This window comes from Corylus avellana, chromosome ca7, assembly GCF_901000735.1.
Source record: "Corylus avellana chromosome ca7, CavTom2PMs-1.0".
Lineage (NCBI taxonomy): Eukaryota > Viridiplantae > Streptophyta > Magnoliopsida > Fagales > Betulaceae > Corylus > Corylus avellana.
The window spans coordinates 1,942,255-1,954,815 of record NC_081547.1 but is presented as its reverse complement, the minus strand read 5'-3'; the positions used below and the strand labels follow the sequence as shown (position 1 = coordinate 1,954,815).

The 12,561-nt window shown below is 36.3% G+C and overlaps 2 protein-coding genes across 3 annotated transcripts; both read left to right on the top strand.

Annotated features, from left to right (window-relative positions):
• The first annotated feature begins 1,982 nt into the window (after positions 1 to 1,982).
• LOC132186490 (ethylene-responsive transcription factor ERF087-like) lies at positions 1,983 to 2,840 on the top strand. Its single transcript, XM_059600468.1, has one exon. The coding sequence runs from the start codon at positions 1,983 to 1,985 to the stop codon at positions 2,838 to 2,840; it is 858 nt and encodes a 285-aa protein (XP_059456451.1).
• Positions 2,841 to 4,783: 1,943 nt separating this feature from the next.
• Positions 4,784 to 9,408, top strand: LOC132187424 (serine/arginine-rich splicing factor RS41-like). Of its 2 annotated transcripts, none has more exons than XM_059601729.1 (6): positions 4,784 to 4,913; positions 5,812 to 5,951; positions 7,601 to 7,713; positions 8,194 to 8,426; positions 8,792 to 9,055; positions 9,181 to 9,408. In XM_059601729.1, the coding sequence occupies exons 2-6, from the start codon at positions 5,846 to 5,848 to the stop codon at positions 9,215 to 9,217; spliced, it is 753 nt and encodes a 250-aa protein (XP_059457712.1). In that variant the 5' UTR covers positions 4,784 to 4,913; positions 5,812 to 5,845; the 3' UTR covers positions 9,218 to 9,408. The 2 variants fall into 2 exon arrangements, with proteins under 2 accessions (XP_059457712.1, XP_059457713.1); XM_059601730.1 differs by lacking the exon at positions 4,784 to 4,913 and adding an exon at positions 7,178 to 7,418 and having other exon boundaries at positions 5,863 to 5,951.
• The last annotated feature ends 3,153 nt before the right edge of the window (positions 9,409 to 12,561 follow it).

The window sequence follows — 12,561 nt, the reverse complement described above, 5'->3', positions numbered from 1 at the left end:
ATATGCAAAAATTTATGGCAAATTTATATCATAAAAGGGATTTTTAGCAATCTTACACCATGTAAATGGCCAGAAGACTAAATTAGCAAGTTGCTAATTAAGTCAGTTAACTTGAAGGAGAACATGCTGCATGCTTATTCCACGTATATATCTGATTAGGCCTTATACAAAGCTCTTTTGAAGCATAGGATTCTGTGGATAATCACCTATTTGGATCATAAATTGGTTCCACGTGCCATTCCACACGTGTCTTGTGCACAACATCCACGTGCTAAAAGACAAATGTCTCAATTCCACCTTGAAAGGAACGGAATTTTCAATTTTGGGTATCAAAACCCTCATGATTAGGACTAAATAGAGTGTTGGGATCTTTAGTAATTTAATTTAGGCAATAATTGTGAAACCAAAAATTATACGAGATCTAGTGATCCACTTGTCCGAATAAATATTAAGCAATCCAAAATTTATTTTGGCAGATGAGCGGGCTTCTTATACGTTGTTTCACAATTACTGTCTAAATTGTCGGAAATATTTTAATCTCATGATTAGCAAAACAAATAATAATAATTAAAAAAAGGGTACTTCCAATCAACCCACAAAGCCTTAGCAGTACATGATTTAATGTTAAGAATTGCTTCAAATTTAAGGGATGATATTTCATTATTTCACTAAGAAAATGCAAACAGCACAAAGGACACGGTACGAAGTGTTGGAGCCCACAAATCATTCTATCTCCAACGACTAAAATCCAACGGTTACCTCCACGTCGCAACCATTAAACTAAACTTGCCCGCCGGGTTTTAAAAAATTCCGATGGCAACGTTACAAATCCGTTTTTCATTTACTAGCCGACAAACTTTGACCGCCATTTTGTGTCGGCTTCTCTCTGTATTTTTCCATGTTCGGCCCGTTTGGCTCGGGTCTGATTGCGCCGCGGCTTTCGAGTTGCTCCATGGTCGATCGCCTTGGTTGAAGGATGAAGAATTTGGTGTGCGATGGAAATAAGTACAAATCATTTTTCCAGAATCTTCTTTTCACAAGTTCGTTTCAATTCCCACGTACATAAACAACCTCCTGCAAAACAGAAAAAGCAATCATCATTAAATCATAGAAAACATTACACTATGTAACAGAGAATTTAGGTGTAGTTTTAACCAACGAGCCAAGCTTAAGCTCATTGAGCCCAAGACGAGGCAATTTGGAAGTACATTATGCACACGATTGAAGCTTAAAAAAATGGTGGTTGAAGAGTTAGAAAATTAGAAAGAAACAAGACATGATAGAGATAGGCATCTGCCTGCATATAGACTGCATTTTTCATCACTCCTTGCAGCCGTCTAATACTTAGAACAGAGCTTACGCGTATCGGGCCAAAGCTAGCTAGGCAACTTGCAAGTACATTATGCACACGATTGGAGATTTAAAAAGTTGTTTTATAAACTTATTCTAAAAGTTTAAATCAATAAAAAACAGTTGGTTTGGTTTGATCATGTAGGTGATGACATCTCTCTCACATGAAAGTTTATTACTTATCCAAAAAGCTCTCTCATATGAGAGTTTATTACTTACCCAAAAGGCTTTCCGTTACGTGTGGATTCAAATTTTTCTTTAATAAATGAAGCTTAACACGTAAATATTTAGCAGAAATGAAATTCGAACTCAAAACTTTTGCTATGAAACTAAGCTAAAATTTTGAACTCATAGCAAAAGAATGATTTAATTTAGTTGATATTCTAACATGAAAGATTAAAAAATAGTAAAGAAACAAACTAATAATAATAGAGATGGGTATATGCCTGGATCCATTCTTCTTGGGGCTATCAGCTACCTTATATATATATATATAGCGCCAGATGATACCATCTATACCAATGAGCTTAGTTTTCAAATGCAATAACAAATTCCTCTCTTAATCCTTGCTGATCAACGGCCAGAAGAAAACTAGTTAAAAGCTAGCTCAGTTTATTGCGATTTTTGTGTCAATGGCAGGAGGTTCTGAAACCACGAAAACCGCTAATATTGCCACCGCCACCAACAGCAAGGTGCAATCAAGCAAACCGGCACTCCGTAGGTTTGTCGGAGTTCGACAAAGGCTGTCAGGGAGATGGGTGGCAGAGATCAAGGACTCGTCTCAACGAGTAAGACTATGGCTCGGAACTTACGACACCCCAGAAGAAGCGGCTAGAGCGTATGACGAGGCGGCTCGAGCCCTACGCGGGGAAAATGCCCGAACCAACTTTGCATCGGTTAACCCAAATTCGAGCCTATCGGGTTCGTCATCCCCAATCAACGGGGGGTCGCCGTCACAATCTGAAGGGAGGCATGGGCTCAGCTTCTCTTCGTTGAAGGCAAAACTGAGCAAAAATCTGCAGAGTATCATGGCAAGGAATGGCGACAATAAATCCTCGAAAAGTAGGGTAAGTGATCACTTCACTTTTGCTAAGATATTTCACTTCAGAAACTACCAATTCCAAAACCAAATGGACATCAACAGCGTTGAGAAAGTGGCGGTGCAGCCAAGCATTATCGTGCCCCATTTCGGGAACGAGGCGCCCTCTTCTTGGGAAAGCTCTACTAGTGTTTCGGAAAGCAGCGCTGAGTGGCTCGGTTTCGGCCGCCAACATGGGCTGGAGTCAGATGGGTCGGATATTGGAGAGGTTAGTTTTGGTGAGAAAGGGTTCATGGAGCGAATGATGGGGTGGAACATGGATAGCCCAGATCAGATTGGTTTTGATGATGTGGATCTTGATCAGGGCACCAGGAGTAAGCGGTTCAAGGTTTCTTCTTCTGTGGTGGTCCCTCCAACCTTCAGCGGCTCCCCATATAATGGAGAAAATTAAAGCCAGCTAGGCATGGATCACCATGGATGCTAATCTGCAGCAATCAAGTGGTTGCTAATCATGTCTTATGTTGTATAAAACTTATATGAAGTTGCTGTTGCTTTCAAGTGATACTATAAGTTCTTCGCTTGAAGAGAGAAAGAGAGAGATAGAGATGTGACAACATATATGTTTTTTTTTTGTTGTTGTTTTTTTATATATGACATTTTCCATTATTATGGTACACAATAATAATCGAAGTCCTAAATAATTTTTTTTTTTTTAGTAGAAAAAAGAATTGGCCGATTCAATTTTTTTTTTCAAGAATAGTTAGGCCACCTTCAAATAGCTGGGTTGGGTGGCCAAACTTCTCGTAATAAAAAATGGTGGTTAAATCACCACAGCAACAAAATCACCCATTTTCTCTCTTGTATATGTTGGCCGGTATTGCACCGATTTCAATTTCCCATTGATGTTTTCATATTAGCTCTCTTTACTGAGCTTGGTAATCATTATGGAGAGTGAATTGGTGAAATGGGGACAGATTTAAAGTTGACATTTACACTTGAAAGGAGGCTGGAAGATCTAGTTATAATAAGAGAAATTAAACAAACAAAGAAGAAAACAATGCAAACTACAAAACTAGCTTGTCTCTCTCGACAAGTTTGCCCACTTGTCTCTGGTGTTTGGATTTTCCATGAACTTCATGAAACCTGGATCAATCGTAATCATGGTTGATAATATTATATTATTGGGATCTAATCAAAGTTTGGTACTTCCCCAGCAGATGAGAAATGATAATCAATGCCTAAGCCGTAATCAAGTTGAAGAATGTAGATTTGTAAGTATATGAAATAGTTTTTTTTCAAGATTTTTAAATTTTTAATTTTAATTTTTTTTGGAACCATTACTTCTTTTGGCCGTTTTATGGGGAATCATAGCATGTTGTATAGGTATATTCAATACTTTTTAAAAAAAAAAAAAAAAAATTTATGTAGATATTAGGTGAGCATCCCACCAACTTGCAATGGAGGTCGCTTTGCTAAGCCTTGGCCCATGGCCATGACTCAAGAGGTCTTCTTGATTACACGTTGACCCCATCCAGGAAATATATGTTGGAGTAATCATATTTTTTTATTCTTTTAAAATTTATGTTAAAAAATAGTTTGGAATTTTTTTTAAATAAAAATAAAATCGATGAAAAATTAGTTAGATTTATGGATTATTTTTACATTTTCAGATGTTAGAATAATAATCATAAAATTTTCGTTCCCAATGAGTAGCTCAATTGGCTGTGAACCACATCTCATGAAGCGGAAGTCATTAGTTGGAATCTTTCATTTCTCAAGTCTCTCCATTCCCTTGTATGAACATGTAAGAAAAAAAAAAAAAAAAAAGATTAGTGGTTTACTTGATTTTAATTATTTCTATAATTATCTCTATGAACTCAAAGGTCCCTGAAGTATGTCAAAATGTCAATATAGTCTCTACAATCAAATTCCGTCTACTAATTTAACAAATTCATTTAGTATGACACTGACTTAAATAGTACAAGTATCACAATTATATTAGCTCTAATATTTTACGCTATTAGAATCTGTTAAGTCAGTGAACGGAATTTGACTGTAGAGATTAAATTATTTTTTTGGCATACCTCAGGGACCTTTGAATTCATTTTAATACCACAGGAAATTAATTGCAAATCAAGTAAACCACAAGGACTGAATTTTCATTTTTCATAAAAAAAAAAAAATAATAATAATAAGAATAAGTTTTTTCAGGATATATATACGCAAATTCATTTTTTGGCGGCTTAGTATACATCTCCCGAGTAGGACAAGACAATCCCTATGACCAAACACTACCCCAAGTGTAGATTGTTGCTTCAAGGACGCCGTCGTTTTACTGACTTTTTTTTTTTTTTTTTTGGCCCTTTTATCTCTGATGGTATGTCTCTGTCCAAGCTGTTTTCGAACTAGAAAAGAAAAAGACATTTCTGAGCCACATTTTGTCCAATTACACCTAGGGTTTCTCTGAGACCTCCACCCGCCTCCGTCGCAACGCTTCGTGGGTGCGAAACTGAAACCTTTTCCGGTAATATCAACGGATCCGACTCTGTTTTTTCAGACTTCCAATTCTTTTGTGGTTTATTTTCATTTTAGTTCGTGTGCTATAAACAATTATTTCTGTTATCTGAGCTAGTTGTTTCGATCTGTTTGCTGTTGACTTATTTTTATTTAGTTGAAGAACTGAATGGCGTAGTGCTTGTAATTATGTGCAAGCTCGGTGGGTGAATGTAGGATCAGAAATTGTGTGCTTGTCGCTTTGTATGGATCTTTTGTCTGCAGTTGTAGATTGGGTAGCTAAGTATTGCGTAGATACTTGGCTTTGCAGCCGACGGGTTTTGAACCCACAACTTCACCCTCCACTCTGTTCTTACAGTGAGGAGGTGCTGTTTTAGCCAGAGCTCATTTCAGCGATTCAGATTTTTTATTTTTGTGTGGCATGAATTCTTCTTAAGAAGGTCCTTTTTGTTTTGTTTTCTAAGTATTGGGAAAATAGGATTTAGAAGACTGATCATACTTGTACCTTGGAGTTGATGATTTACCTAATGGGAAGGCATAGTTCATTGCTTGCAATTGCGTATTGCATTAGAATGTATGGTATCAGCATTGTGTATTATTGTGTGGGTTCTTTCACTTGAGCTGTTTGTGTATGCATATGCAAGTTTGATAACTGAAAAATCTATTTTAAGACGATTTCAATAGGATGTGCTTGTTCCTATGTTTGTAGATCAACTTTCTTAAGAATGACTAAGCTTGCTAGGTAATTAAGTAAACCTTTGTATCGTCCTCATTCTCCCCCCTTCTTCTCACATTATTCTTAGCAAAAATAGAAAACAAGTATACCTTTTTGCGGTCCTTTTTGAACGTTGTTTTGATAAAATACTTGTATCCTTACTCCTTTTTCTTCCACATGTTTTTCATTAAAGGGTTAAAAAATTTGATTCTTGGAACTTGAGGAATATGAAGCCCATCTTTTGCGGTAACATTGAATTTGATGCACGGCAGTCTGATCTTGAGCGACTTTTTAGAAGATATGGCAGGGTTGAGAGGGTGGATATGAAGTCTGGTAAGATTTTTTTTTTTTTTTTCCCTACAATGTTATTGTTAGTGTTTTGATCTTGCATTAGTCCAAGGTGACATTTGTTGTTCAGTTACTTGTTTTGTTATTCTTTGTTGATCTACCTAATATAGAATGGTTAATTACTTCCCACTGGCTTCTTTTGTACACTTCTGTTCTCTTCTGTGGATGTTGAGCTCACATTGAGTGGTCAAGCTATTAGAAAAATGAAAGATTCTTTGGGCTGTTGGTTTTGGTGATTTCTCTTGATTACATTTTTATATGTGGGTTTCTGAGCTATGATGCCTAGTATCTACTTCTGCTTCCATCAGTGTGATAAAGGTTTGCTTTACATTGATGTGGTGAAATCTGGAAAAGTGTCGTTACTGAGTTATCCTAGTTCCTCATATTCTGTACGGGTGAGTATATATTGAAGTTTAAACACATGCATTGATGCCTAGGTTGATTTTTATAAGTATGGTAGAATACAGATTTTATGTTCAGAAGTCCTGATGCAATGGAAAAACCTAACAGCAACTATTTCCCTGAACAAAGGTGGGCATGAATAAACGCTATTCGGACTACACAACTCAACGATGAAAATGTCCTGTTATGTTGAGTCATAGTGGGGTTTTGACATGTTTAAGAAAGGGTAAAATAGCATACACCCATTGAAAATGATAATATCGAAAGAACTCATTGACCCTTTTTGTATATCAGTCATAGGACCCAACAATAATACTGACCAGTTACATTATCGATTTATTTCTTCTCAGTTTGGTCAGCTTTATTATTTATCAAAACAAAAACAAAATTTTTTTGTCAGTTTTATTGCCAAATTACTTTTTGCTACTATATCAAAATCTTGGCATGACATAAATGCCTTTTTCCTGTCAGTTGAAATATTATAGTATTTAGTTTAAAAAGAGACAGAAGCTGAGTTTGTGGACGCAGAGGGTGCACATATGTGATGGCACCTTCATGTTTAATCAATTGAGCTCTTTCTTCTGGCTGTTTGGAGTACCCTTAAAAATGGCATTTAATGTCATCTTTTCGATTCTCATGAAATTCATGATCTGATAGCTGTTAGAAAAAGATAGCTGATATTCAAGAGGGTCAATATTTAATTTTTTTTAAATAATCATTTTCAAATGGGTGTATATGTTATTTTCCCTCAACAGAAGCAAGTTTCATTAGAGTGTAAACCCCCATACTCAACCATTTCTTTGGCGCAGGATTACTTGGAATGTCCATGCTCTTCTTGGGTGGATGTACTTCTCTGCATTTCTTTTCTAGCATGTGCCCAAGCTTCATCTTCTTGTATTTTTCCAGAAGAATTAATCTGATCTGCCCTAGCCCTGCCATCCTACACTACCTCAGATACCATTGCTTTTTCATTCCTCATGATTTTTGCTCAGTGTTCAGTTTCCGACACGTTTCAACATAGAAATCATGATGATTTTCAGCCAGTGGCAGGTGTTGTGTTACTTTCTGACAGTTTTTTTCTTTTTCCTTGTAATATGAATATTTTTTGGTGCTTGACGAGTCAACATTTCCCCATTTTCTAAACTGTCCACGAGCAGAATTTTTTGCTTTTGGCAACTTTTTTACATAACTGAAAATTTCCTGCTCTGGTTCTTAACATTCTGGTTTCCTAGGGTTTGCTTTCGTCTATATGGAAGATGAACGAGATGCTGAGTATGCAATTCGAAGACTTGACAGGACAGAATTTGGTCGAAAGGGCCGCCGACTTCGTGTTGAGTGGACCAAGGTGATTTAAGATGCTTGTGTTGCTTGGGTCTGAACATTGATATGTGATCATTTTACGATATTTGTGTCGCATATTTTTGGAGCATGTTTGTTAGGCATGCTCTCTCTCTCTCTCTCTCTCTCTCTCTCCCATACACATATCAGATTTGCATGAGTTATTTTTTAATTAAATTTATCTTAAGGTTCACAAATGATTCATTTCATAAAACATCACCACAGAAGACTTCACCTCAACGGTTATGATGGTTTTGGTTATTACATCTCCACATACCCTTCCCTGGTGGTGCATGCTCATGCTAAGGCACACACTTGTGAATGTTGCATTTCTCTTTACTCTTGTCAGAAGGATAGTTTTTTTTGTATTAAACATGATGAAATCATTGAAATGGACAAGCGTTATACCCATTTAGTGCCCAACAGTTGTTGGGTGTTTTTACTCCAAGTGTAGCCTTCAAACCAATCACCATATATTGTATTGCAGCATGAACGTGGCATTAGAAGGCCTGGTGGTTCAAGATCTTCAGCTAGCACGCGACCATCAAAAACCTTGTTTGTCATTAATTTTGACCCAAGTTATACGAGAACAAGGGATCTAGAGAGGCACTTCGATCAATATGGAAAAATATTGAACATAAGGATTAGAAGGAATTTTGCATTTATTCAGTATGAGTCACAGGATGATGCTACCAAAGCATTGGATGCAACGAATATGAGGTTGTATTTTCCTTCAGCAAATGCTTAGACTGGTAGTATACTTGATCAAGAAGTTATTGGATATCAATATAGTTGCTTTTCAAAAGAGCCCTATGAAATAAAAGAAATGCTATGGATAACAAATTTTTTACTGAGAGATGAATATCAAGGAGCTTATTCATTGGTACCCGTAGCATTTTTTTTGATTAATTATTTTGATCGTTTCTAATGAATAAGCTCCACATCATTTTGGTACTCATATCTTGGCAAAAGATTTGGTACCGCTACCATTTCTTATGAAATAATTAGTTTTATGGGTGCCTAACACTTATTTGCAAATCTGCTCACTATATTAACTATGGCTTATTCATATTTGAGGTGTGCAGTAAGTTCATGGATCGGGTCATTTCAGTGGAATATGCAGTTCGAGATGATGATGATAAAAGAAATGGCTATAGTCCTGATAGAAGAGGCCGGGACATGTCTCCTGATAGGAGAAGCTATGATCGTGTGCGATCCCCAAGTCCATATCGTAGGAATAGGGATAGCCCAGACTATGGCCATGGATCAAATCCAAGTTCCAGACCTGAAACAAGGGGAAGTCCCAAGTTTGAAAGACCTGAGAGCCCAGTCAATGGGAGATATGACAGGTTCAAACTTCAAATCTTTCTGAGACATTTGCTTTTCTCAGTTGTTTGTCCGTCTGTTCAACCAACCTTGTACGATATGTTAATAGATGATACTTGAATCTTGACTATACTATTTGACAATGCAGCCGTTCACCACCACCACGGGAAAGATCCCGTTCCTGAACAGAGGCAGAATAAAAGTTCCAGTCAGATGGTTGGTAGGTTTGCTTTTTCTTTCACTTTGTAGTCTGTTGTTTGGTTGCAGACATTGCAGGGCTCAGTTATCTACTTGTTATTTGTATTTTTGTACGGTAATTGTGAACTTCCATATGCTTTTGAATTGGTTAGCAAGTTTAACATAGTGGTCACATCAAGCCCTCCCCCTTCTCTCTCTCTCTCTCTCTCTCTCTCGCTCTCAGGAAAATAAACATTCTCAGTGGTTACGCTGCCCAAATTTCTTTGCTTTTGGGAAATGTTATTGGGCTCACCTCTTTGCTTTTGTGAAATGTTATTGAGCTCACCTGTTCTGGACAGTCTAAGAGGTGGAATCTACTTGTCCAAGACAGATGGGCTCTACAACATCTTCTCTTAAGTTGCCCAAATTTTATACGCTGTGAGTTTATGATGTGTACACTCAAAGCATGTAATTTTCATCATCTCAAAAACCGTGCTTTGCAATCAAAGTAGATAAGAAATGATAAAGTTGGTGGGAACTAAGGAAAGAGAGATGGTTTTTTTTTTTTTTCTAATTGAATAAGGAAGAAAGGACTACAAGAGAGGATCTTTCTCATTCCTGATTTGAATGGAAGAGAGAATAGGAGAGATCCTGTGAGAATGCTTCCAAAAACAAGATTGGAAAGAGAGATGGTTGAACAAGTGTACAATTTCCCCATTTTTGGTTGGGTATGAGTAATGCAATTTAGTAGATTGTTATACAATTATAATGAAGTGGTAGTGAAACTCAGCTCATGTTTTTATTTTTTATTTTTTTTATTTTTATTTTATATGCTGATCTAACGGTTTAGTTTTATTGTGACATCATTAAGTTGTAAGGTAATTGTATAACAATTTACTAAATAACATTATTCATTGGAGATTCATAAGGAGAGATCTTCTTTGAAATGTATAATTTACCCTTTTTTATTTGTCTGGTGGTATTTATCACATTACGAAAAAAAAAAAAAAAAAAAAATAGAAAGCTCTTGGGTTTATTTATTTATTTATTTGAGCATAACAAAAGGTTTACTATTTTTCCATCACTTCTCATCACGTTTGGTGACAAGTAGAAAATAGGCCCTCAAGGAAGCTTTCCATTTACTATTTCTCCTCTCTGGTTCTCTTCCTACCGCCGCCTTCAATCCATTTTGAGTCATTCAATCACTTTTATGCCCTTAAAACTGTCTAGCAAATAAATAAAGTTTTCATACTTCTAAAGGGTATACATGTAACTCAGCTTAAAACCAGGAAATAGTATCTAGGGCAAAAAAAAAAAAAAAAAAAATCTATTCATTATTAGCCTCCAATCTCCCTCATGTTTTTTCAAAACTTATGTGACCAAAAAATCATAAAGATCTTCATGTACCAAATGCTGAGGGGACCATTCTATATAGGCTTTAGGAGGGGTGAAAGAGAGATAGAGAGTGATGTATACCCTTACTCCTTTTACGGTGCATTCAACTTGTAGATTATATGTGTATTTCTTATAAGCAAGGTTAACAATTTTTTATAAGACTTACAAACTTAATACGAACTTAATATTAAATTAACATGTTATGGTTTAGTAAAATAGAATTAAAGTCAAACCGCCTTGATCCGATTAAACCTGATTAATAAACAAGTCAATTTTGTGTCAACTTGCTTAATTCATGATTCACTTGCATAATTCATATATATATATATATATATATATATATATATACACATGGGTCAAGTCGAGTTAATTCCACACGATTTATATTATTAAATGGTATTTTGGGTCGGGTTGTATCATCCATCCCTATTTTAATGGCTTGTGTCATAATTAAGGTGAACTCAAATTTAAATTAATTTATATAATTTTTTATACTCATATTTTTAATATTACTCAAATTCAATGCAAGTGGTCGAATTACCACCGGGCTACGGCCCTACTTGTAAAGTTGAAAGCAGTGGGGGTTGAAGGCAAAGTGGTGGGTGGATGCAACATAGGCCACCACTACTCGGAAATACAAAAAATAAAATAAAATAAAATAATTCGGGAAAATTGTGCGTAGTCGACAGGCAACATCGTCACGTCCTGGCTACGCAACGCCAAAGCCCCACCCGCACCCTGACCATCCTCACGCGTCCTGGTTCACTCACCCAACCCTCTCCCTCATATATTTGATTATATTATTATTGTTGCATGGAGCTCTTGTTTGTTACCGCAGCCATTGGGAAGTACATCACTACCTCGCCCACTAAAAACATATCAAAGAAAAAGTGGGTACAAATTCAACAATAAAAAGGGATAAGTTGAAAGAAATGAGATGGGTATGTTTGTCGTAGAGTCAATGTACTAGTGGCATGGACCAATTGGTTGGACACTTTGGCTTTTTATACTGATAATGATATGTCAACTAGAGATGAAAAAACATGACTCTCATGAGCCATTTAATCATTATTTTCCTTGGTTTAAACATTCAAAATGCATTAGCTTAATCATTCGGTGTCCACATCTTCTTCTTTCCCACTAATTACGAGATCAATATTATAACATCACACTATTTGATTCTTCTCAAGCTCATGATTGCATTCTTTAGTTCAAAACTATAACCCATTTGTCACTTAATTCAAAAGGTGTTTTCTTGGAGTTGTAAGATGAATGCATATTATGCATATTTGTTGAACGAGTGACTTCCGTTTCATGAGGCGTGGTTCACATCCAATTAAACTATCATTTGAGGCTTTGAGAATGCATATTTGCATTTGATGATCGAGAAAAATCAAAATATACTAATTAAAAATAGACTTGTTGTCACATTATTTGTTCTTTTTCAAATGCAACAAATTCAGGTTGGTCCACATTTGCATTTTAATTTTTAAAAATAATTTAACAATTACACGTTTAAAACACAATATTATGGAGCGTTCATAGGCCGGGCCCTATATATTGCTGGACTCTCCACAAACGATCCGAATTCAAAAAAACATTACAAGGTCAAATAGGTAAATCCAACCGTCTGAAACACACTTTCCCATGATCTGTTTCCCTCGCACGTGGTATCTATCTCAATCCTCAACCTATGCACCACTTTGAAAAGTCATAAACCGTTCCACCGCACACGTGGCAGCCACGGCCATCTCTTCACATTGGTAACGTAAACTTTCGAAAAGCATATTCAAAATTTACCCAATCCCAACGGTCGGATACTCTGTCTGAACCTCAACCACAGCCGTCTGATCTCTCATCGTGTTCGGCATTTACCTTTAAAACATGCACAGTAAAATAATGCGTTATTTTACAGAGAATCTGAGGGAGACATTTCCTTCCATTAACCCACAGAGAC

Excerpts from the sequence above, each read along its gene's own strand:
- LOC132187424 (XM_059601729.1), top strand. The coding sequence starts at position 5,846 with ATGAAGCCCATCTTTTGCGGTAACATTGAATTTGATGCACGGCAGTCT. Across the intron at positions 7,714-8,193 it reads TTCGTGTTGAGTGGACCAAG|CATGAACGTGGCATTAGAAG; the intron begins GTGATTTAAGAT and ends ATTGTATTGCAG. Across the intron at positions 9,056-9,180 it reads GTCAATGGGAGATATGACAG|CCGTTCACCACCACCACGGG; the intron begins GTTCAAACTTCA and ends TTGACAATGCAG.
- LOC132186490 (XM_059600468.1), top strand. The coding sequence starts at position 1,983 with ATGGCAGGAGGTTCTGAAACCACGAAAACCGCTAATATTGCCACCGCC.